The 24,511-nt window shown below is 40.9% G+C and overlaps 1 protein-coding gene and 1 long non-coding RNA gene across 4 annotated transcripts in view; one reads left to right on the forward strand and one right to left on the reverse strand.

Moving 5' to 3' along the window:
• Positions 1–24,511, reverse strand: part of LOC127418552 (collagen alpha-1(XXIV) chain-like) — a 149,145-nt gene that overhangs the window by 20,215 nt on the left and 104,419 nt on the right. Inside the window, exons 32-47 of the mRNA XM_051659129.1 lie at positions 23,977–24,030; positions 23,655–23,708; positions 22,438–22,491; positions 21,413–21,466; positions 20,493–20,546; positions 20,165–20,272; positions 19,937–19,990; positions 18,284–18,391; positions 15,095–15,148; positions 14,695–14,748; positions 14,000–14,056; positions 13,770–13,823; positions 11,206–11,259; positions 10,210–10,263; positions 8,423–8,476; positions 75–182 (exon numbers count right to left, since the gene is read on the reverse strand). Of these exons, the coding sequence (XP_051515089.1) occupies positions 75–182; positions 8,423–8,476; positions 10,210–10,263; positions 11,206–11,259; positions 13,770–13,823; positions 14,000–14,056; positions 14,695–14,748; positions 15,095–15,148; positions 18,284–18,391; positions 19,937–19,990; positions 20,165–20,272; positions 20,493–20,546; positions 21,413–21,466; positions 22,438–22,491; positions 23,655–23,708; positions 23,977–24,030 (1,029 nt within the window). The remainder of the gene's footprint in view (positions 1–74; positions 183–8,422; positions 8,477–10,209; positions 10,264–11,205; positions 11,260–13,769; positions 13,824–13,999; positions 14,057–14,694; positions 14,749–15,094; positions 15,149–18,283; positions 18,392–19,936; positions 19,991–20,164; positions 20,273–20,492; positions 20,547–21,412; positions 21,467–22,437; positions 22,492–23,654; positions 23,709–23,976; positions 24,031–24,511) is intronic.
• On the forward strand, positions 3,261–7,196 carry LOC127418651 (uncharacterized). Of its 3 annotated transcripts, none has more exons than XR_007893516.1 (3): positions 3,261–3,525; positions 5,470–6,203; positions 6,894–7,196. It is a non-coding gene; the product is annotated as an uncharacterized LOC127418651 (long non-coding RNA). The 3 variants fall into 3 exon arrangements; XR_007893518.1 differs by having other exon boundaries at positions 5,470–6,030; XR_007893517.1 differs by lacking the exon at positions 3,261–3,525 and adding an exon at positions 4,513–4,604.

Consider the following 24,511-nt stretch of genomic DNA (forward strand, 5'->3'; position numbering starts at 1 on the left):
TATTTGTCATCTAGAGATCACTTTTCACCTATTGTGTCTTTGTGCATGCGTTTGTATTTGTTGAAATAACTCACTGTTCTGCCTTTAGATCCAGATTGACCTGGTAACCCAGAAAGACCGGGAAGCCCGTCAGATCCTGTGTATCCTTCTGTCCCTCTGGGCCCCGGCAAACCCAGCGGCCCCTAAAAGATGTGGCAGGAATTAAAAGTATTTAGACATTCAGAGGGACTAATGTGTCAATATGCAAATTGATCTAAATATGACTTTACGAACAATTTACACAGAAGTTCGTTATTGTCTCATTATATTGTCATAAAACAGTTAAATTACATTAACTGTGTTCAACGCGATGAATTTACACAGAAGTTTTTAATCGTCACATATTTTTACGTTACTGTCAAATTATGAACTGTCGGATTCAATTGATGTGAAAACAATGTAAGAGTAGTTTTACAAATTATTTTTGCAATTTTGTTAGTTTTATTATATTGTCATGTTACTGTTAACCCTGCTATGGTATTGAAATATGGCACCTCCCTTTGGTATTCATGGTCATTGTTGACCGGAAGGGTCAGATGTGTAACCCTTTTTTTTTTTCATGATGATAATGCTACCATTTCTTCTTCCCTGAAGAACAACAAAATTATGCATTTCTTTTGGGATTTTATGCAATGTTTTTTTTATCTTATTTACATGTAAATTATTATACAAATTTTTTATCCCCTTTTCTCCCCAATTTTGGAATGCCCAGTTCCCACTGCTTACTAGGTCCTTGTGGTGGAGCGGTTACTCACCTCAATCTGGGTGGCGGAGGACAAGTCTCAGTTGCCTCCCCTTCCGAGACCGTCAATCCGCGCATCTTATCACATGGCTCATTGTGCCACCGCAGAGACTCACAGCATGTGGAGGCTCATGCTACTCTCCGCGATCCACGCACAACTTACCATGCACCCCATTGAGAGCGAGAACCCCTAATCACAACCACGAGGAGGTTACCCCATGTGACTCTACCCTCCCTAGCAACCGGGCCAATTTGGTTACTTAAGAGACCTGGCTGGAGTCAATTTACATGTACATTTCTAAATTTTACCATTAATTTAGATTAATTAATATACAAATAAGAAAAAAAAATCAGAACATACAATTCTATAAGTTGAAACATGAAGAAAATATGAAAATATGAAAAAAAATTATGGCAGATTGCTGCAATCTGGTGAACAAAATGTAAACATGAAAACCATGTCATGCCAGTAAGAGCCAGTAGATGTAGCCACCTACTATGTATTCTGATGGCTTGTTGATCTTATATTTTATCACAAGATGGGCATGTGACAAGGAGGAGGGCGGGGCTGGCCCGTGAAGACACATGGGCTGTTACATTGGTTACATTGGTTCTGAAACCTGGGAGGGAGCAGGGATGCACTGTCGTGGAGGCCTCGCCGCTACCATCCGCCAGGGGAGCAGCCGCGGCCATCTGCTTGGGGATGGAGGGGTCGCTGCCAGCCGTCAAGAGCCGGAGGAACCGCTGCTGTCCGCCGAAGAAGGGGAGGAGGACTCGCTGCTGTTCGTTGCGGGGAGGAGTGAGCTGGCATCCGCCAGAGGGCGGAGGAGCGGTTGAGGACCGGGCGACTGCGCGTTCGGGAGCCGGCGAACAAGTTTCTCTCTCCTCTCTCTCTCTCTCTGTCGCTCCGCCTCGATCTTTCCCTCTCCCCCTTCCCTCCCCTCGTCTCCCAGGGATCCAAAAGGTGGGGAAGATCTGCCGGCAGGCATGGCCGGAAGGGCAACGCCCCCCCTCCAGGAAGGGAGGGGAGGGGAGTGTGTCATGCTGGGGGTTTCCCTGGCCTAAGATGGGTGATGGAGGAGTGTGACGAGGAGGAGGGCGGGGCCGGCCCATGAGGACACACAGCTGGCCCTGAATCAGGCTAATCAGCCGGGAGAGGGATAAAAACTAGCCAGAGGTGCCAGTTCAAGAGAGAGAGATGCACGTGGCCACGCTGCATGTATGTTAGTGTTTGTTTTATGTTTTTATATTGAGTTTATATTAAATTTATATTTACTGTTCAGCCGGTTCCCGCCTCCTCCTTGCCTGTCCTTTATCTTTTACAATGCATTTGGATTTATTTTTAGTAGGGCTGTTGATTTAACACGTTCATTCGGTGCGATTAATTATATAAATAAATAACGCGTTAAAAAATTTACGCAATTAATCATGTCCCCGGACTGTAATAGGAAATATTCCTTTTATCTGAGCAATTCAAGCTTGGAGTACCACCTGTTTTCTCCAGGGGGCAGTAAGTGAAACTCGCTGTATAGGCAACGCGAAGCTTATACAGACAGAGAACAAACCATGGTGTTACAAAGAGGTCAGCATTAAATTTTCACAATACTGTTAAATACATAAATTGTGGCATTCAATTTAACGCCACAATTTTGTAAGAATTGTTTAATGAATGATTTACACAAAAATTTGTTATCATCGCACTACATTGTCACGTTACCGTCAAATTACTTCAGTTCAGTGTGACAATTATGTAAGAATGAGTTTATGAATGATTTACACAGAAATTTGTTATTGTCACATATATTTAGATTATTGTCAATTTATAAACTGTCGGATTTAATTCCATGTGACAATTACGTAAGAATTATTTTACAAATTATTTATACAAATTTGTTAGTCCCTGCTGACCGAGAGCTCCCCGGGCCCCAGCGACCCCTGTATGACCCTAAAACACACATTAGTATTATTGCTGTGTTAACACAACAAATATGAATTTGCCTTCTCAAGGTTTCTGATGAAAACAGGCCACCAGAGGAATTTCCTTCAGGGGAAAATTTAGCTGCGTTCCATGAAACATGGATTAAGAATAGTTTTATCTAGATCAACTTTCATTCTTTAAGGAAAACATATGGAGTACAATCAACAAGAGAGTGTTTAACTAGACTTGACACTTTTCTGAAGAAATAGTGAGCAGTGCTTTGTGCGTGGTTGCTGTACAGTTGCTGAGGTCTTCTGAGTGATTTTGAACACATTGCTATGCGGTTGCTAAGGTCTTCTGATTGTTTTTTAGCACATTGCTATGCTGTTGCTGAGGTGTTCTGAGTGATTTTTAGCACGTTGCTATGTGGTGGCTAAGGTCTTCTGAGTGTTTTTTAGCACGTTGCTATGCGGTTGCTAAGGTCTTCTGAGTGGTTTTTAGCACATTGCTATGCAGTTGCTGAGGTGTTCTGATTGGTTCTTAACACGTTGCTATGCGGTTGCTAAGGTCCTCTGAGTGTTTTTTAGCACATTGCTATGCAGTTGCTGAGGTGTTCCAATTGTGTCTTAGCATGTTGCTATGCGGTTGCTGAGGTCTTCTGAGTGGGTTTTTAGCACACTGCTATGCGGTTGCTGAGGTGTTCTAATTGTGTCTTAGCATGTTGCTAAGCAGTTGCTGAGGTGTTCTGATTGGTTCTTAGCACACTGCTATGAAGTTGCTGATGTGTTCTGATTGGTTCTTAGCACACTGCTATGCCATTGCTGAGGTGTTCTGATTGGTTCTTAGCACACTGCTATGCCATTGCTGAGGTGTTCTGATTGGTTCTTAGCACACTGCTATGCCATTGCTGAGGTGTTCTGATTGGTTCTTAGCACGTTGCTATGCGGTTGCTAAGGTCTTCTGAGTGTTTTTTAGCACATTGCTATGCGGTTGCTGAGGTGTTCCAATTGTGTCTTAGCATGTTGCTATGTGGTTGCTGAGGTCTTCTGAGTGGGTTTTTAGCACACTGCTATGCGGTTGCTGAGGTGTTCTAATTGTGTCTTAGCATGTTGCTAAGCAGTTGCTGAGGTGTTCTGATTGGTTCTTAGCACACTGCTATGAAGTTGCTGAGGTGTTCTGATTGGTTCTTAACACGTTGCTATGCGGTTGCTAAGGTCCTCTGAGTGTTTTTTAGCACATTGCTATGCAGTTGCTGAGGTGTTCTGATTGGTTCTTAGCACACTGCTATGCCATTGCTGAGGTGTTCTGATTGGTTCTTAGCACACTGCTATGCCATTGCTGAGGTGTTCTGATTGGTTCTTAGCACGTTGCTATGCGGTTGCTAAGGTCTTCTGAGTGTTTTTTAGCACATTGCTATGCGGTTGCTGAGGTGTTCCAATTGTGTCTTAGCATGTTGCTATGTGGTTGCTGAGGTCTTCTGAGTGGGTTTTTAGCACACTGCTATGCGGTTGCTGAGGTGTTCTAATTGTGTCTTAGCATGTTGCTAAGCAGTTGCTGAGGTGTTCTGATTGGTTCTTAGCACACTGCTATGAAGTTGCTGAGGTGTTCTGATTGGTTCTTAACACGTTGTCATGCGGTTGCTAAGGTCCTCTGAGTGTTTTTTAGCACATTGCTATGCAGTTGCTGAGGTGTTCCAATTGTGTCTTAGCATGTTGCTATGCGGTTGCTGAGGTCTTCTGAGTGGGTTTTTAGCACACTGCTCATGCGGTTGCTGAGGTGTTCTAATTGTGTCTTAGCATGTTGCTAAGCAGTTGCTGAGGTGTTCTGATTGGTTCTTAGCACACTGCTATGAAGTTGCTGATGTGTTCTGATTGGTTCTTAGCACACTGCTATGCCATTGCTGAGGTGTTCTGATTGATTCTTAGCATGTTGCTATGCGGTTGCTAAGGTCTCCTGAGTGTTTTTTTAGCACATTGCTCATGCAGTTGCTGAGGTGTTCTGATTGGTTCTTAGCACACTGCTATGGAGTTGCTGATGTGTTCTGATTGGTTCTTAGCACACTGCTATGCCATTGCTGAGGTGTTCTGATTGGTTCTTAGCACGTTGCTCATGCGGTTGCTAAGGTCTTCTGAGTGTTTTTTAGCACATTGCTATGCGGTTGCTGAGGTGTTCCAATTGTGTCTTAGCATGTTGCTATGTGGTTGCTGAGGTCTTCTGAGTGGGTTTTTAGCACACTGCTATGCGGTTGCTGAGGTGTTCTAATTGTGTCTTAGCATGTTGCTAAGCAGTTGCTGAGGTGTTCTGATTGGTTCTTAGCACACTGCTATGAAGTTGCTGATGTGTTCTGATTGGTTCTTAGCACATTGCTATGTGGTTGCTAAGGTCTCCTGAGTGTTTTTCAGCACATTGCTATGCAGTTGCTGAGGTGTTCTGATTCGTTCTTAGCACGTTGCTATGCGGTTGCTAAGGTCTCCTGAGTGTTTTTTACCACATTGCTATGCAGTTGCTGAGGTGTTCTGATTGGTTCTTAACACGTTGCTATGCGGTTGCTAAGGTCTTCTGAGTGTTTTTTAGCACACTGCTATGAAGTTGCTGATGTGTTCTGATTGGTTCTTAGCACACTGCTATGGAGTTGCTGATGTGTTCTGATTGGTTCTTAGCACACTGCTATGCCATTGCTGAGGTGTTCTGATTGGTTCTTAGCACGTTGCTATGCGGTTGCTAAGGTCTCCTGAGTGTTTTTTTAGCACATTGCTATGCGGTTGCTGAGGTGTTCTGATTGGTTCTTAGCACGTTGCTATGCGGTTGCTAAGGTCTTCTGAGTGTTTTTTAGCACATTGCTATGCGGTTGCTGAGGTGTTCCAATTGTGTCTTAGCATGTTGCTATGCGGTTGCTGAGGTCTTCTGAGTGGGTTTTTAGCACACTGCTATGCGGTTGCTGAGGTGTTCTAATTGTGTCTTAGCATGTTGCTAAGCAGTTGCTGAGGTGTTCTGATTGGTTCTTAGCACACTGCTATGAAGTTGCTGAGGTGTTCTGATTGGTTCTTAACACGTTGCTATGCGGTTGCTAAGGTCCTCTGAGTGTTTTTTAGCACATTGCTATGCAGTTGCTGAGGTGTTCCAATTGTGTCTTAGCATGTTGCTATGCGGTTGCTGAGGTCTTCTGAGTGGGTTTTTAGCACACTGCTATGCGGTTGCTGAGGTGTTCTAATTGTGTCTTAGCATGTTGCTAAGCAGTTGCTGAGGTGTTCTGATTGGTTCTTAGCACACTGCTATGAAGTTGCTGATGTGTTCTGATTGGTTCTTAGCACACTGCTATGCCATTGCTGAGGTGTTCTGATTGATTCTTAGCATGTTGCTATGCGGTTGCTAAGGTCTCCTGAGTGTTTTTTTAGCACATTGCTATGCAGTTGCTGAGGTGTTCTGATTGGTTCTTAGCACACTGCTATGGAGTTGCTGATGTGTTCTGATTGGTTCTTAGCACACTGCTATGCCATTGCTGAGGTGTTCTGATTGGTTCTTAGCACGTTGCTATGCGGTTGTTAAGGTCTTCTGAGTGTTTTTTAGCACATTGCTATGCGGTTGCTGAGGTGTTCCAATTGTGTCTTAGCATGTTGCTATGTGGTTGCTGAGGTCTTCTGAGTGGGTTTTTAGCACACTGCTATGCGGTTGCTGAGGTGTTCTAATTGTGTCTTAGCATGTTGCTAAGCAGTTGCTGAGGTGTTCTGATTGGTTCTTAGCACACTGCTATGAAGTTGCTGATGTGTTCTGATTGGTTCTTAGCACATTGCTATGTGGTTGCTAAGGTCTCCTGAGTGTTTTTCAGCACATTGCTATGCAGTTGCTGAGGTGTTCTGATTCGTTCTTAGCACGTTGCTATGCGGTTGCTAAGGTCTCCTGAGTGTTTTTTACCACATTGCTATGCAGTTGCTGAGGTGTTCTGATTGGTTCTTAACACGTTGCTATGCGGTTGCTAAGGTCTTCTGAGTGTTTTTTAGCACACTGCTATGAAGTTGCTGATGTGTTCTGATTGGTTCTTAGCACACTGCTATGGAGTTGCTGATGTGTTCTGATTGGTTCTTAGCACACTGCTATGCCATTGCTGAGGTGTTCTGATTGGTTCTTAGCACGTTGCTATGCGGTTGCTAAGGTCTCCTGAGTGTTTTTTTAGCACATTGCTATGCGGTTGCTGAGGTGTTCTGATTGGTTCTTAGCACGTTGCTATGCGGTTGCTAAGGTCTTCTGAGTGTTTTTTAGCACATTGCTATGCGGTTGCTGAGGTGTTCCAATTGTGTCTTAGCATGTTGCTATGCGGTTGCTGAGGTCTTCTGAGTGGGTTTTTAGCACACTGCTATGCGGTTGCTGAGGTGTTCTAATTGTGTCTTAGCATGTTGCTAAGCAGTTGCTGAGGTGTTCTGATTGGTTCTTAGCACACTGCTATGAAGTTGCTGATGTGTTCTGATTGGTTCTTAGCACACTGCTATGCCATTGCTGAGGTGTTCTGATTGGTTCTTAGCATGTTGCTATGCGGTTGCTAAGGTCTCCTGAGTGTTTTTTACCACATTGCTATGCAGTTGCTGAGGTGGTCCAATTGTGTCTTAGCATGTTGCTATGCGGTTGCTAAGGTCTTCTGAGTGGGTTTTTAGCACACTGCTATGCGGTTGCTGAGGTGTTCTAATTGTGTCTTAGCATGTTGCTAAGCAGTTGCTAAAGTGTTCTGATTGGTTCTTAGCACACTGCTATGAAGTTGCTGAGGTGTTCTAATTGTGTCTTAGCATGTTGCTATGCAGTGGCTGACGTGTTCTGATTGGTTCTTAGTATGTTGCTATGTGGTTGCTAAGGTCCTCTGAGTGGTTCTTAGCACATTGCTATAAGAATTATTTTACAAATTATTTATACAAATTTGTTATTCTCATCATTATATTGTCATGCTACTGTTGAATTACGGAAATTGTGGTATTCAATTCAACAGCAGTTTCGTAAGAAGGGGTTTATGAATGATTTACACAGAAATTTGTAATGGTCACATATTTTTACATTACTGTCGAATCATTAATGTGTCGGATTTAATTCAATGTGACAATTATGTAAGAATGCTTTTACGAATGATTTACACAGAAATGTATAATCTCATTTTATTGTCACGATTCTGTCAAATTATAAATGTATGCATTTTTTTCAATGTGACAATGTAAAAATGCTTTTACGAATGATTTACACGAATTTGCTAGTCTCATTCCATTGTCACGTTAATGTTGAATTACATAAATTGTGGTATTCGGTTCAACTCCACAATTTAGTAAGAATGGTTTTATGAATGATTTAAACAGAAATGTTTTACTGTTGCATTATATTCTAATATTACCGTCGAATTATTCAGTTCAGTGTGACAATTATGTAAGAATGGATTTATGAACAATATGTATATATTTGTAATCGTCACAATGCATTTTTACGTTACTGTCCAATTCTATAAATTGTTGCATTTAACTCAATGTGCCAACTACCAAAGAATGCTTTTACGAATGATTTACACAGAAATGTGTTAGTGTTGCATTATATTGTCATGTTACTGTCAAATTTTGTAAACAGTGGTCATTTATTTAATGCAACAATTTACGCAAGAATGGTTTAACAAATAATTTTCACAGAAATTCATTCTGATCATGTTTCATGAATAAAGATTATTATGTGATCAAAGTGTGAAGGTGTAAACTCCTCACCTCCAGACCAGGTGTTCCAGCGAGACCTCGGGATCCTTTCTTACCAGCGAGCCCCTAAAAAAAACCACACACGCACACACACACACACACACACACGTAAGGGTATCATACAAAACTATTTGATTCCATTATATTAATGAAAGCAATTGGTCTTTCATATGAGACCAGTTACCCAAGAATGTTTTATATGATTTACAAGAAACATTCTTTCCATAACGTGGCAAAGAATGAGCTATAATCCTTGAGTCTAGCCAGACATTGGCAAATCCAAAGTGAAAATCTGTTCTGATTCAAGCTTCTTTGAGCACATAAATTCCGTTAATGCTTTGAATAACAGAGGAAAGGCCGATAAGATTGAGATAAAGCCACTGTGGGTGGCCAAAATCTCTCTTTGCTTTCTTTATCCAATTTGAAATGCAGCTAAGCCGCATATTTGTGACAGTAGATCTGGTTGCCAATCGGTCTAAACTTTCACGATAGATTTGCACGTTAAAAAACAAGCAGAACAGAATCCAGAAATCCTTCCATAACAAAACTAAACTCACTTTGCCACATAAACACACAGGTTTGTTTTTATATCACGGTTGGGACCTCCCATTGACTTCTATTGCTCTTAAATCAAGCTGTTTATGATTGTTATAAACTGACCCTAAAAATAAACTTATGATATTTTTAGATTTAACACATCGGAGAAATGGAATACTAGTGTACTGCTAACTGCATACTGTACAGTATATACTGTGTACTGCATACTACTTTTTAGAAACAGAGAATGCGAAACAGTATTCAGTATGCAATGATGAGCATTTCAAAGGATAGGCTGCTACATCTTTATCACATGACCTCATCATGTTGCATGTTTAATTCAGCGAGTGGTGTCCAATTGTTATCTTCAGAATTAATTATGGCTATTTTGACACTTTTAATCTAATTTTGTGTGAAAAGTCTTCATTTTTGGCAGTTTGCTCAAATACCGTGTTACGAAAGAAATATAAAAAAAAACATATATTGGGGGCCTGGGTACCTCAGCGAGTAAAGATGCTGACTACCACACCTGGAGTCACGAGTTCGAATCCAGGGTGTGCTGAGTCACTCCAGCCAGGTCTCCTAAGCAACCAAATTGGCCCGGTTGCTAGGGTGGGTAGAGTCACATGGGGTAATCTGTTCGTGGTCACTATAATGTGGTTCTCGCTCTCGGTGGGGCGCGTGGTGAGTCTTGCATAGATGCCGCGTTGGATGGCGTTAAGCCTCCACATGCCCTATGTCTCCGCAGTAACGTGCTCAACAAGCCACATGATAAGATGCATGGATTGACGGTCTCAGACGCGGAGGCAACTGGGATTCGTCCTCCGGCAACCGGATTGAGGCGAGTCGCTACGCCACCATGAGGACTTAGAGCGCATTGGGAATTGGGCATTCCAAATTGGGGAGAAAAACTATATTTTTGTTCGAATGAACGGCATTGGATTGTGGAATACAGTTTGCATGCAGCGTGCTCTGTTTTTATAGTGCACATTTTGACAAATATAGTATGTCATGCGATCCATGTATTCAATGCATACAGAAAATTGGTACTGTGCAAAGCATGCATACTGCAAAAATAATATGAGTAGTATGCTAGTATGCTAGTCTGAACAAACCCATTACTTAGTCCTTTTATGAAACCATTTTACTCATGGGGGTCATAAGGTAGGTCCCCACAATGTAGCTTTTTCCCTAAACGAAGACAGCAATAAACTGACATACTTACTGTAAACACATAACCACATACACACAAACCTACATACCTGATTTCCCTTCTCGCCCTTGGGTCCTGCTTGACCAGGTAGCCCAGGAGACCCCTGGGGGGAAAAATGAAATAAAATAAATGAAAGATCTCCTTTAATTTAATTATGTAGATTAAGTAGAACTCTGCTATATAACACAACACCTGCTTTCTTCTTGCCTCATGCTAAACAGCTTTATAACACACAAAACTCTCAATGCATTTACATTACATTTATATTTACATGTATTCATTTAGCAGACATTTTGTCCAAAGTGACTCACAAATGTGGAATGCTACACTGGTCTTCAGATGTGTGGTCAGGGTCCAAAATTAACATTAGTCAAGCCCCAATATGTGTAAAAATTGGCTTTGGTGGGTCAAGTCTGCAGGTAACAGTATATGCTTTAAATCTAATTGTAAGAAAGATAACCTGACCCTCGCTCATTCCTGTGATGTGAGCAAATCAAATGGAAGACTTACGAGTGACATTATCACCTGCACTTTTTGACACTAATGGACAAAAGAAAAACAGCTAAATCATTTAATTGTCAAAAGTGACAATATAAAAATCCTGATAAAAATAATGCAAAATGCAGTTTAAATGGCTTGAAAGAAATGTTTATAGCCGGTTCATTTTCTCAATTCATCTGCCATTGGCAAAAAGTTATTTTTGGATCCTGTTCGCAGCACAATAGTTCATAGACCTGCTGTTCCATTCAAACACAAGCTCTGTTCAAAAACCTAATGAGCTGCCTACATAGACAACATTTTAAGGCATCACAGGCACACAAAAAGCTTTGCACCAAATCGAAGATCCAAGGTGGAATGAAGCGAGAGAAATCGACAGCATGTGTGCCATGTTAGCTTAGCAACATGCTAATGTCAAACTCTTTGCACTACACATGAGGACTTTGTGTAGCATGTGGAGTTGCAGCCTATGTAAGCAGTAGACAGCAAGATAGCTCACTAGGTTTTGTCACAGAGCTACTGTACAAAGGGCACACATCAGACTTACAGGTGATCCCTGCTGACCGAGAGCTCCCCGGGCCCCAGCGACCCCTGTGTGACCCTAAAACACACATTAGTATTATTGCTGTGTTAACACAACAAATATGAATTTGCCTTCTCAAGGTTTCTGATGAAAACAGGCCACCAGAGGAATTTCCTTCAGGGGAAAATTTTGCTGCGTTCCATGAAACATGGATTAAGAATAGTTTTATCTAGATCAACTTTCATTCTTTAAGGAAAACATATGGAGTACAATCAACAAGAGAGTGTTTAACTAGACTTGACACTTTTCTGAAGAAATAGTGAGCAGTGCTTGCAAAAGTAGCGGCCATGATGCTAGGGTGTTGTGCGTGGTTGCTGTGCAGTTGCTAAGGTCTTCTGAGTGATTTTGAACACGTTGCTATGTGGTTGCTAAGGTCTTCTGAGTGGTTTTTAGCACATTGCAATGCGGTTGCTAAGGTCTTCTGAGTGGTTTTTAGCACGTTGCTATACGGTTGCTAAGGTCTTCTGAATGGTTTTTAGCACGTTGCTATGCGGTTGCTGAGGTCTTCTGATTGGTTCTTAGCATGTTGCTAAGCGGTTGCTAAGGTCCTCTGAGTGATTCTTAGAACATAGCTATAAGGTTGCTGAGGTGTTCTGATTGGTTCTCAGCACATTGCTATGCTGTTGCTGATGTGACTTCATTGGTTCTTAGCACACTGCTATGCCGTTGCTAAGGTGTTCTGATTGGTTCTTAGCACACTGCTATGCGGTTGCTGAGGTATTCCGATTGGTTCTTAGCACACTGCTATGCGGTTGCTGAGGTGTTCTGATTGGTTCATAGCACACTGCTATGCCATTGCTGAGGTGTTCTGATTGGTTCTTAGCACACTGCTATGCCGTTGCTGAGGTGTTCTGATTGGTTCTTAGCACATTGCGATGCCATTGCTGAGGTGTTCTGATTGGTTCTTAGCACATTGCGATGCCATTGCTGAGGTGTTCTGATTGGTTCTTAGCACACTGCGATGCCGTTGCTGAGGTGTTCCGATTGGTTCTTAGCACACTGCTATGCCGTTGCTGAGGTGTTCCGATTGGTTCTTAGCACATTGCGATGCCATTGCTGAAGTGTTCCGATTGGTTCTTAGCACATTGCTATGCCATTGCTGAGGTGTTCTGATTCACTCTTAGCACACTGCGATGCCGTTGCTGAGGTGTTCCGATTGGTTCTTAGCACACTGCTATGCTGTTGCTGAGGTGTTCCGATTGGTTCTTAGCACACTGCTATACCGTTGCTGAGGTGTTCCGATTGGTTCTTAGCATATTGCGATGCCATTGCTGAGGTGTTCCGATTGGTTCTTAGCACATTGCTATGCCATTGCTGAGGTGTTCTGATTCGTTCTTAGCACACTGCGATGCCGTTGCTGAGGTGTTCCGATTGGTTCTTAGCACATTGCTATGCCATTGCTGAGGTGTTCCGATTGGTTCTTAGCACACTGCGATGCCGTTGCTGAGGTGTTCCGATTGGTTCTTAGCACACTGCTATGCCATTGCTGAGGTGTTCTGATTCATTCTTAGCACACTGCGATGCCGTTGCTGAGGTGTTCCGATTGGTTCTTAGCACACTGCGATGCCGTTGCTGAGGTGTTCCGATTGGTTCTTAGCACATTGCGATGCCATTGCTGAGGTGTTCCGATTGGTTCTTAGCACACTGCGATGCCGTTGCTGAGGTGTTCCGATTGGTTCTTAGCACATTGCTATGCCGTTGCTGAGGTGTCCTCATTGGTTTTTAGCACATTGCTATGCCATTGCTGAGGTGTTCTGATTCGTTCTTAGCACACTGCGATGCCGTTGCTGAGGTGTTCCGATTGGTTCTTAGCACATTGCTTTGCTGTTGCTGAGGTGTTCTGATTCGTTCTTAGCACACTGCGATGCCGTTGCTGAAGTGTTCCGATTGGTTCTTAGCACATTGCTATGCCGTTGCTGAGGTGTCCTCATTGGTTCTTAGCACATTGCGATGCCATTGCTGAGGTGTTCCGATTGGTTCTTAGCACACTGCTATGCCATTGCTGAGGTGTTCCGATTGGTTCTTAGCACATTGCGATGCCATTGCTGAGGTGTTCCGATTGGTTCTTAGCACATTGCTATGCCATTGCTGAGGTGTTCTGATTCATTCTTAGCACACGGCGATGCCGTTGCTGAGGTGTTCCGATTGGTTCTTAGCACACTGCTATGCCGTTGCTGAGGTGTTCCGATTGGTTTTTAGCACACTGCTATGCCGTTGCTGAGGTGTTCCGATTGGTTCTTAGCACATTGTTATGCCGTTGCTGAGGTGTCCTCATTGGTTCTTAGCACATTGCTATGCCATTGCTGAGGTGTTCTGATTCGTTCTTAGCACACTGCGATGCTGTTGCTGAGGTGTCCTCATTGGTTCTTAGCACATTGTTATGCGGTTACAAAAAAATCTTTCATACACTTCAAGAGAACTGAATACAAGTTATATTTTGGTTTGCCTTTTTTTGTTTTAAATCAGTAAATCACTGCGGGCACAACAACTTTGCCAGTTTAAAACCACAGGTTTTTTGATACACTAACCTGATATCCATCATCTCCTGGTTCCCCACGTTCACCTTTCTTTCCTGGAGCTCCCTGGACACACACACACACACAAACAAACAAATGATCAAACACACAAACAAACAAACACAAACACTGATATGTTGTGTTTTTTCTTTAGAAAAGGGCAAATATCAAGGTCTCATTTATTAGCAGTGTCAACCCAGAGGTTGGACAGTAACAGGAAGTGAACGGAAATTAAGACCTACTGGTTCACCTAAGGGCCCGGGCGGTCCCACCGTTATACTGTCTTCTCCTGGGTAACCCTGAAAAATAACCACACAAATATATATAAAAAATAAATGGGTTATTCCATGTCAAATCAACCAAATTTCAGAAGTTTTCCCAGCTGAAATACTTTTTTCTGAAGAAAGATAAACATCAATGAAATGATGAAAGCCAAAATATTATATGCCATGGCCCATGAATCGATATTTGCAGAGTAATCCTGAGGAGTCAAAATGAAAATTTTCACCTATTATTTTGGAACAAACTACAGAATGGTTTCAGCGTCATTGTTTTATTTTCATACAGAGACAGGAAACCCTATTACTAAAATCAGCAGACTTAAGCACTCATTGTTGCATTATATGCCATTGGTAAGACTACAAAAATGGGAAAAACACTTTTAAGTGCCTATAACTCCAATAGTATTAAAGATATCTTAATAGCCTTTTAGATTCTAGTTCAGAACAAACTTTCCTTTTGGTTTCTTAATATTTAAAGATTTCATCAACATTTATTTATATGTTTCACCAGTAAAAATGTAGTGGTAAAGATTTACCAACAAACTAAATGTCTAATAACAGCCGACTTGTCTAGATGGGTGTTTTATGTGTTATGAGTAATCATTTGACGTGCAGATAGAGACTTTCATTCAACATATCAGATTATGTTGTATAACCTTTTCTCCCTTGGGTCCTGGGGGGCCTGCAGGACCTGGTTTCCCAGCGTGACCCTACGATTGAAGAAAAATAACAGTAAGATATATAAGTGTTTAAGAAAACGTTTTATCTTGTCTAAATCGAAGTCATATTCTATTGAGGTGAGTAATAAACCGATATGTCGGATTTTTGATAAATTTTAAGATTATCATAATTGTGTCGATACTTATCCAGTAGGCCGATTAACTGTTCCCAGATACTAAGAAATACTCATGTTCATGTGCATTTTTTGCTCAAATTGTTATGCTCATAATGCAATTTCTGACAAAATATTTTTTCTCACTAATGGTCACAGACTTTGAGACCAAGTGTGTATATTAGCATGCATATTTTGTGAAATTGACAGCTTTTATAACTCACTGTATAACCTTCCAGTCCCGGCTCTCCCTGTGGTCCCATCATTCCGGGTTGCCCCTGACAGGAAATGAACAAAACAGATGCAGACAAGTGTTAGCTTGTGTTTGGTAGCGTTCCTACAAATAACTTGCTAAAAATAATCTAAAAGTTTATTTGACTCTTAAACAGCATCTTAAATAAACGAGCCCCGCTGCTCAACCCGGTATGAGTTCCTGACATCTTTCTGGAAAACGATTTGCTTTCTATAAAAACAAGATGCAACTACAGTTGCCATTAAATTTCATCCATGTCTTTAAACTGCAAGGGAAAACATTAGAGCACATTAAATCAGTCCAGACGTTTCTCATCTTTTAAAATCCAACCTAAAACCACAAGATCAGCGGGCACTTAACTGTATTGTACAAGAAAAGCGGATTAGCTGGTAGCATCTTTAATGACATTAGCATAATTCCCATTTCAAAGCTTTGGATTATTTCCAAATCACGCTAATGTTTAGACTTGCTCAAACTGAGCCAGTAAAAACAGTGAGTTTGAGGGTAAGACACATTAACAGCCTGTTATGCCTAGTGGACACTACACGACTCAAGCTTGTCTCCTTTGATGTTTTGAGTCGGAGACTGGTCTGTGTCGAGAAGTCTCAGATCTCACGACAGACGGTCTTATTGTGTATGCACTCCTGGGACATGCTGAGACTAGTCCCAGATGCACGACAGATTTCAAAACAGCTTGATCTCTAGACAACTTGTCGTCAGGTGTGAGCACCATCCTGAAGAGCGAGAGACCGAAATTGAGCCACAGTCAATGAAATATAGAAAGAGCGCAAGAGAAGGGCAAGGTATTAAAAAGCAGGAGACAAAAAAATTATTAGAAAAATAAAATAAAATTTCACCCACATCTCCGTACATGCTGTCTTGATTATTTTTCCTTTGCAAATTAGCACAAATAAGCGTTAAAAACGGGCGCTAGCTGTTCTTTCATGCTTGTTGAAAAATGAGAGTAAGTTATTGGGTAGCAGGAGACAAATATAATTCGAAAATAAGATAAAACATTACCCACATCAACGGTTTTTTATTATATTTGACTTTGCAAATGGTGCCAATAAGTGCAAAAACAGGTGCACCGTTTGTTAACATGTTATCACTAATAAATTGCGCGAGTTTGTGAATGAATTTCGTTATTTTTTTTTTTTTCTCCCCAATTTGGAATGCCCAATACCCAATGTGCTCTAAGTCCTCGTGGTGGCGTAGTGACTCGCCTCAATCCGGGTGGCGGAGGACGAATCTCAGCTGCCTCCGCGTCTGAGACCGTCAGTCCGCGCATCTTATCACGTGGCTTGTTGAGCGTGTTACCGCGGAGACATAGCGCATGTGGTGGCTTCACGCTATTCTCCGCGGCATCAACGCACAACTCACCACGCGCCCCACCGAGAGCGAGAACCACATTATAGCGACCACGAGGAGGTTACCCCATGTGACTCTACCCACCATATCAACTGGGCCAACTGGTTGCTTAGGAAGCCTGACTGGAGTCACTCAACACGCTCTGGATTCGAACTCACGACTCCAGGTGTGGTAGTCAGTGTCTATATTTGCTGAGCTACCCAGGCCCCGAGTTTCGTTATCTTAATTTCAAGATGCATTTTGGGCAATCCGTTTGAAACAGGGCAATGCTAAAGGCAGCTATAACAGACGGTTTTTCATCGGTTACTTGCGGATTTAAAGGGAAATAAGCGTACGATCAGAAAATTAAAAAAATGTAATGCATGAATATGCACAATAGGGACACAAATATGAGCAGCACTGCACTAAAATAACTCAGAATTCTGCTCTAAACATCAAGCTTGCGAATAATTAAGCTAAACGGTGTGATGGTTTTTGCGCTTCCTTTCTTGTCTTTTACTTTTTTGTGTTTTATTATCATTAAGAAATACACACTGATGCATGTCCTCATGAAATCAGAGACTCTCTCCTCAAAATCCGAACACACCCAAATCACATCTTAATACCAGTGTTCACATGCCCTCAGTCGGGAATGAATGGTCGTGTAGTTGAGATACTTATTGTATCTTGTAGTCCTGTATTGTGCGCACTATCATGACGAAAAACTGAGTTGCAGAGTGCTGACTACAAGTCGTACAGTGAAGTGATTCTCAACCAGGGGGGACGGGACCCACTAGGGGGCCTCAGCACACATCCAAGGGGGCCTCAAGTTGACTTAAAATTAATCAGACACGTCTAGTTTCGGGCGAGGGTGCCTTCCAATATTCTCTTGGACAGTGAGGGGGCTTGGAGTCAAAAAGGATGAGAAGCACTGGTATAGTGTATGCTTGGCTTAAAATGCACGAGGACCTTATTAGCTTATGTAACATCACTTTTTAGGCTGATACAGTAATAATAATAATCATATCATCAATACCCAAGTAGTTGTGTGGCAAAAAAGGAAAATCTTAGACCTGAAACATATTCTACGCAAGTACGTGAACGCAGCTGCTTCTAGCTAAGCATTTTTGATTTAACGCGTTACAAAGTGCAATTCATATCGCAATGCAAGTACCTTGCCACAAGAGGCGCTATAGCGTACATTAGCATAATAACTGTAGTCTTCTTCTACAGTCAGTTTTCTCTTTCAGGTCAGCTGCTGTCATGGTGGAATAACAGTATGAAGAGAATATTGCTGAACTAGTTGGTTAAAGTTAGTTAAAGTGATTTAGCTGACATGTTAGCAACCAGAATAATAACACATTAGGTTTAATCGCATAGACATTTGAAGGTAACTTTAACGGCACCTTGAATACAGAGGTTTGTTACCATCACAGTAATGCGAGGACGCACTTTAAGTATGTACTTGTGCTTGCAAAGTATTGGCCAAACATTCACATATGCATTAGTGTACTTGAACAGCTCTTCTTACCAACATAATAATCTAGAGCTCCCCTAGTGGTGCAATCAGTTACAGCAAGACATTGCATCACAAGCCTCATTTTGAGCAGAATATCCTAGAATTTTCCCTTGGGAATCAATCCAGTAAATCTATTTCTCTAATTTAGCTCCCTGCTATCAAAAGCTTCATGACAGCGATTAACTACTGGCTATTATGGTGGTAGTCTCTGGAATTTGACAGAAAATTCTTAATCTCGACATCAGAGGAGAAAGAATGAAGAGGTGGGGGTATTAAAGGAGGAAGCACACTAACTAGGGGTCCTCTGGTCCCACGAGCACCTTTGAGTCCTCTCTCTCCTGTCTGTCCGATTTCACCAGGCGAGCCAATTTCTCCCAGGTGACCCGGCGGGCCTCGCTCACCCTACCATTGAAGAAGAGAAGATGAGCTTTATATATATATATATATATATATATATATATATATATATATATACACAGTATATATATTACAGATGTCAAGATTAAAACGTTAACACATGCAATTAATTAAAAAAGTTTAACGTGTTTATTTTTCTTATTCAAGATTTACCGTTAATACAGCATAAACCAGCATAAATAGTGGTTGGAATAGGGCAGAACCTTTGTGATGTGTCCGCCCTGAGTCATTACAACAATGCACACACCACAAATACACAATAGTGATTCCATGTCGTTATCAAATGATAGGGAAAGGACCTCTTAAAGCTATTTGTTGTATCATACGTTGTCTGCAAACACTTTCATGTGGAGTTCAAAGCGCTGCTTGACACTGACGTTGATGCTCTGACGTGTATCGTGAATGTGGCTTCACGACTGATGTTGCAAAGTGGATAGCCACAGTCTGCTGGCCGATTAATATTGTGGAGGATTGAAGTTTAAGAGATTTAATGCCCATTGCAATGAATATGCATCGTATGTGAGGACTAGTTCTTTCAATTAGTCAAGCTCCCACTTAGACTTAAATGTTTAATGTTACTTGAATTGGTGCTATTTCAGGGCATTTCTATCTTTATACTGTGGAAGTCTTTGTTTGGAAAACATTAACAAAACTTTAATGCAACATATCGTTTTCTTTCTTATGAAGAAAATATATGCATTGTGACAGAAAACGAAGTACACATATTAACATTTCATGACTTTCAAAATCTGCGATTAATCGTGATTAACTATGAAAAAATTATGCGATTAATCGCAATAAAAAATACAGGGTAGTGAATTTATAGGCTTTAATGTGGTATATAGAGCATTGTAACATATTCAAGTCTCCGTAATATCAAAATAAGAGTCCTGAAATAAGTACATGTATTTCGGGCTAGTTTATAGTCCTGTATTATGCTCCAAATATTCATTTTCTTCTGGTTTTAACTGGGATTTTGGATAAACAATAAACTGCTGCTGGGATTTTATTAATTTTGGACTCTTGTTGCCTCTATGTCTGTAACAGTCACAGAAAGGAAAGGCTAAGAAAATTTATTTTAACATTTAACATCTATAAATCGATTTTAAAAACTATCAGCCGATTAATCGGATATCAGCATTTTCCACCACCTTAGTTACCGGTATCGGCAAAATCCACTATCAGTCGACCTCTAGAAGAGACTGTAAATTTTGAATGTGCATATCTGCTTAAAGTGAATTTTTCAACTTTACGAGTACACAAGCTAATCAACATGAACTAAGAGCCATGAAACTTTTGATTAATTTTAAGGGAGATATGAGTCAGTGAATGCTGTTTGCTGAATCCTATCTGGGCGGAGTGCCTCAAGGCTCTAAACTAGGTCCATTTCATTATACTCCAAATCATAAAGAGCAATTTTGTCTCCACTCTTGTGCAATTACGAGTTGTTTATAGTCTCATTCTGGGAAATGTTTTGATACAATCTGGTGCGATTTTAAGGAAAAATATGGTTCTATTTTGACTGGTTACCTTCTTTCCTGGGCGACCGCGGTTGCCAGGCAGACCCTGTTTTCCCTCAGGTCCCTAATGGGGAAATATCTGCATTAACTTCACATAATCTACAACAGACAATCTTAGAAAAGATCTGAATTATCTAACTGCTGTTCTAATTGATTTTGTCCATTGCATTCAAGACTAAATGACACAGACGCATTACTTGAAATTTCACTGTGATTACGCAATACTTCCGTCACTTACTGGGAAGCCCTTATTTCCAGGATCTCCAGGAAGTCCTGGGGGACCAGAATCACCAATCTCGCCCCTTTCCCCAGCTTCTCCCACTGATCCACGGTTACCTGGCTCACCCTGAGAACCAAGAGCACAAAGATTAAACGAGTATGATGGAAGTCTTTATTAAAGCTTTAGTATTTTCATGCAAGCATACGCCAAGTCTAGGCGTATGTGGGTTGGCTTCTCATTTTGTGTTCCACAGAAGAAAGTCAAACAGATTTGCAGCAAAGTAAGGGTGAGTAAATGATGCCAGAATTAACATTTTTGGATAAACAAGATCTGCTGTTTGTCTCACCTTTGGTCCGTCCTTCCCCTGATGTCCGTCTTCTCCAGGTGGTCCAGGAGGACCCTGAGACAGACAAACATCAACATCAGGATCGGCGCTTAAACTACAACCACACAGCAAAGCATCATGGGATACATATCATACAGCAGCTGAACTAACACTCAAAAATGTGTCGTTTTGCTTCTTGGCCGCCATTATTATTTGTGTATGCAAATCAATATATCTTATACATTATTTGACTTACACACAAACATACACAAATTTCCATCAGGGTGGGTAAAAAAAAAAAACAGGTCCAGGTCCCATTTTGCTTCCAAATCAAAATAATAAGAAATGATATTTTTAGTAAGGATAACAAAAGTACGAAAGAGCTGCATATTTTCCACTGCAAAGCTGAGAGCAACACGCTCATCAATAACTGACATGTTTGCTTGTGTGTAACAAACGGTTTTAACTGGAACAAAGGCTATATTGGAATAAAGGAGAAGCCGACTGGGGACTTGTAAATCAATGTAGCAGATTTAAAAGTTATTTAAAATGCAAAAGCATATTCACAAGTATTTTTAATAGCACAAATGTAAATAGCTCGTCATTAATCTGTGCATGTACCGGTAATCACAGATAGTAATGACCTGTGTGCATTTTTGGCATTGTACTATGAGCTTAAAAAAACAGTGTATAACACTATATATTTGTGCATTTTGTTGCATGTACAGAAACTTTCATACTGTTAAGCAACCAGAGAACATAATAATGGTCTCAAATGAACAGCCCGAGGGTTCGACACTGTCTGGCTCTCTGTGTCTTTGTTTTAAAGCCCCAGAGTTCAATCAATGAAAATACACTTTCACTTAATCACTGGCTCTGGAGCTGGACTGAGGTCTAAGTGTGGGGTTTGGACGGGTGCATTATGGGTACTGATGACTCACTCTGATGCCCAGTTGACCCTGTTCACCGTCTTCACCGACAGAACCCATTTCACCCTGAAGAAAGTGTGAGACAGACACAGTGAAGTTAACACCAACAAATTCTGTCATCATTTACTCATTCCCATGTTGTCACAAACCTGTATGACATTCTTTCTTCCGTGAAACACAACGTGAGAGCTTTCTGAGCTTCAGTTTTCAATACAATGAAAGTGGATGGTGATTTTTTACTGTCAAATGATTTTTAAAGCAACTAAAATGCACCATAAATGTATCATAAAAGTAGTCCATGAAACTTGTGTGCAACATTTCAAGTCTTTTAAATCGTACGATAGATTTGTGCGAGGAACAGACCCAGACTGACTTCCCTGGCACCAAATGAAATTTGTTCTTGTGTGTCACATGACCAACTATGATGCAGCTAGCTTAAAAACACGACCACAAATGAAATGCAGAAGGGAAGCTGCAGCAGAGGGGAAGATTTTCAGTGAATAATGACTTAAATTTGGGTCTGTTCCTCGCATCAAGCTTTTGTATGACTTTGAAAGACTTGGAATATTTTATTATTTATTTATAATAAAAACTGTCTGCTACTTTTATGGGGCTTGACGGTACACTCAAAAAATATTTTAGCCTGTTTTTAAGATTTACACATTTCAATTTCATAATAAAATTCATTTCAATTTAATTGTGTAATGTTTAACAAAATTAAATGAATAAAACTTAAAATATATTTAATTTTAATTTATTTTATTCTATTAAATATTACAATTTATATAATTTATGTCATTTAATTATTAAATTGCAATGCATAAATTATTATTTTAAAATAAAACATTTTTGAGTGTATAATGAACATCCAGTTTCATTGTATAGAAAAGAGCCACTCTGACATTCTACACGATATCTCATTTTGTGTTTCACTGAAGAAATAAAACAATACAGCTTTGGAACAGAATGAGCTTTATTTTTTATTTTATTTTTAGGGTGAACTAGTCCTTTAAGAGTTTTGGGTGTGCATGTCTCACCTTGAGTCCAGGTTCGCCCACAGGACCCTGCTCTCCTTCAGGTCCTGGAGGGCCCTGTGAATGCACAACAGGATGAGGAGTAGATCAGAACGAAAGGGCAAGAAAACAGATACGCATGTCAGATACAAAACAGGGAAATAGATCTAAATGAAATAACCTGTGACCTAATTCATTTATTAAATCACTACATTACTCTATGATTGGCAGTTCTGCAGAATATTTATTGTGTTAAGCTACACTCTTTAGGACACTCCACCAAGGTTGTTTATATTATGTCATTAATATTGAATTCAACACAATACGTGTAATTGGGAACCTTCTTAGGAATACTTGATTCTGATTGGTCGATGGGGGCATTCTACGTCCAATGACTTCAAACTGTACAACTGACCGTTTTCCCGGGCAACTGGTTTCCTACATAGTTGTGCTAGTTTCATGTCTTTTGTATCACGTTAAACTCACTTTCTTCTCACATAATACAATTATTAACTCAAATAAATATTTCATGTCCATTTAGTCATTTTTGATATGGTAGACCACAGTTAAATATTACCACAAAGAAATATTTCGACTCATCCCTCCTTTTCTTTAAAAGAAGCAAAAATTGGGGCCTGGGTAGCTCAGTGGTAAAATACGCTGGCTACCACCCCTGGAGTTTGCTAGCTCGCTAGCTCGAATCCCAGGGCGTGCTGAGTGACTCCAGCCAGGTCTCCTAAGCAACCAAATTGGCCCAGTTGCTAGGGAGGGTAGAGTCACATGGGGTAACTTCCTCGTGGTCGCTATAATGTGGTTCGTTCTCAGTGGGGTGCATGGTGAGTTGAGCGTGGTTGCCACAGTGGATGGCGTGAAGCCTCCACATGCGCTATGTCTCCGTGGCAACGCGCTCAACAAGCCACGTGATAAGATGCGCGGGTTGACGATCTCAGACGCGGAGGCAACTGAGATTCGTCCTCCGCCACCCGGACTGAGGCGAATCACTACGCCACCACGAGGACTTTGGGAATTGGGCATTCCAAATTGGGAGAAAAAAAAACAAACAAACAAAAAAACATTACGCCACAAATGCTGTTGATTGAGCTTAACTTGTACTGAACCCAAAATATTCCTTTAACTTCATTTGTGATTTACCACCAAATCAGCATTTTGTATGTACTACATAATCGTACACAGAATAACTCTTTTAATAACTCTAAAATTGAGTTTCTTTCAGGAAATACCTCGTGGCCTTGCTCTCCATCTGGTCCCACGTCCCCTGGAGGGCCTCTGGGCCCCTAAACAATCAAAACCATTCAAATACAGATATGAAATTACCCGTAACTTCAAAACACACATACTCATGGATCTAACAGTGACAGCAAACTTATTTAAATTCTGGTACAAAAGTGCCCTGAGAAGCAGCTAATGCATCTTACAAACCCTGACGCACTTCACACCATCATTGTAAGTAACTTATGTTGCACAAGACAGATGCTTTCCACAGCAGTGACCCCACGATACCTTATCAGATCCAACATTTGGATTTTGCATTGGAATACTCACCGGTTCACCTGGAGGACCTTTTTTGCCAGTGCTGCCGGGCAGACCTGGTGTACCCTGTAAACGAAAAATACATTCAGAATCAGAATAAACATTATTTCTTCTAAAACACTTGTATATTATTGGAATTGAGATCTCCTTGATCTCTTGAATATATCAATTATTTCCTCTTGAAGGTGCGGAGATGCAATGAAGAGCAAATTGAAATTGAATTGAACAGTTCACTTTCTTTCTTCTGCAGAACACAAATGAAGCTTTTAGAAGAATATTTCAGCTCTGTTGGTCCATACAATGCAAGTAAATGATGATCAGAACTTTGAAGCACCAAAAAGCACATAAAAGCAGCATAAAAGTCATCCATAAGACTCCAGCAGTTTAATCCATGTCTTATGAAGCGATATGATAGGTTTGGGTAAGAAACAGATCCATATTTAAGACTTTTTTAATAATAAATCTTCAAATTCACTTTCACTTTTTTTTTTTTTTGGCGATTCGCATTCTTCATGCATATCGCCACCTTCTGGGCAGGGGGGAGAAT

The sequence above is a fragment of the Myxocyprinus asiaticus genome, chromosome 28, assembly GCF_019703515.2.
Source record: "Myxocyprinus asiaticus isolate MX2 ecotype Aquarium Trade chromosome 28, UBuf_Myxa_2, whole genome shotgun sequence".
Classification (NCBI taxonomy): domain Eukaryota; kingdom Metazoa; phylum Chordata; class Actinopteri; order Cypriniformes; family Catostomidae; genus Myxocyprinus; species Myxocyprinus asiaticus.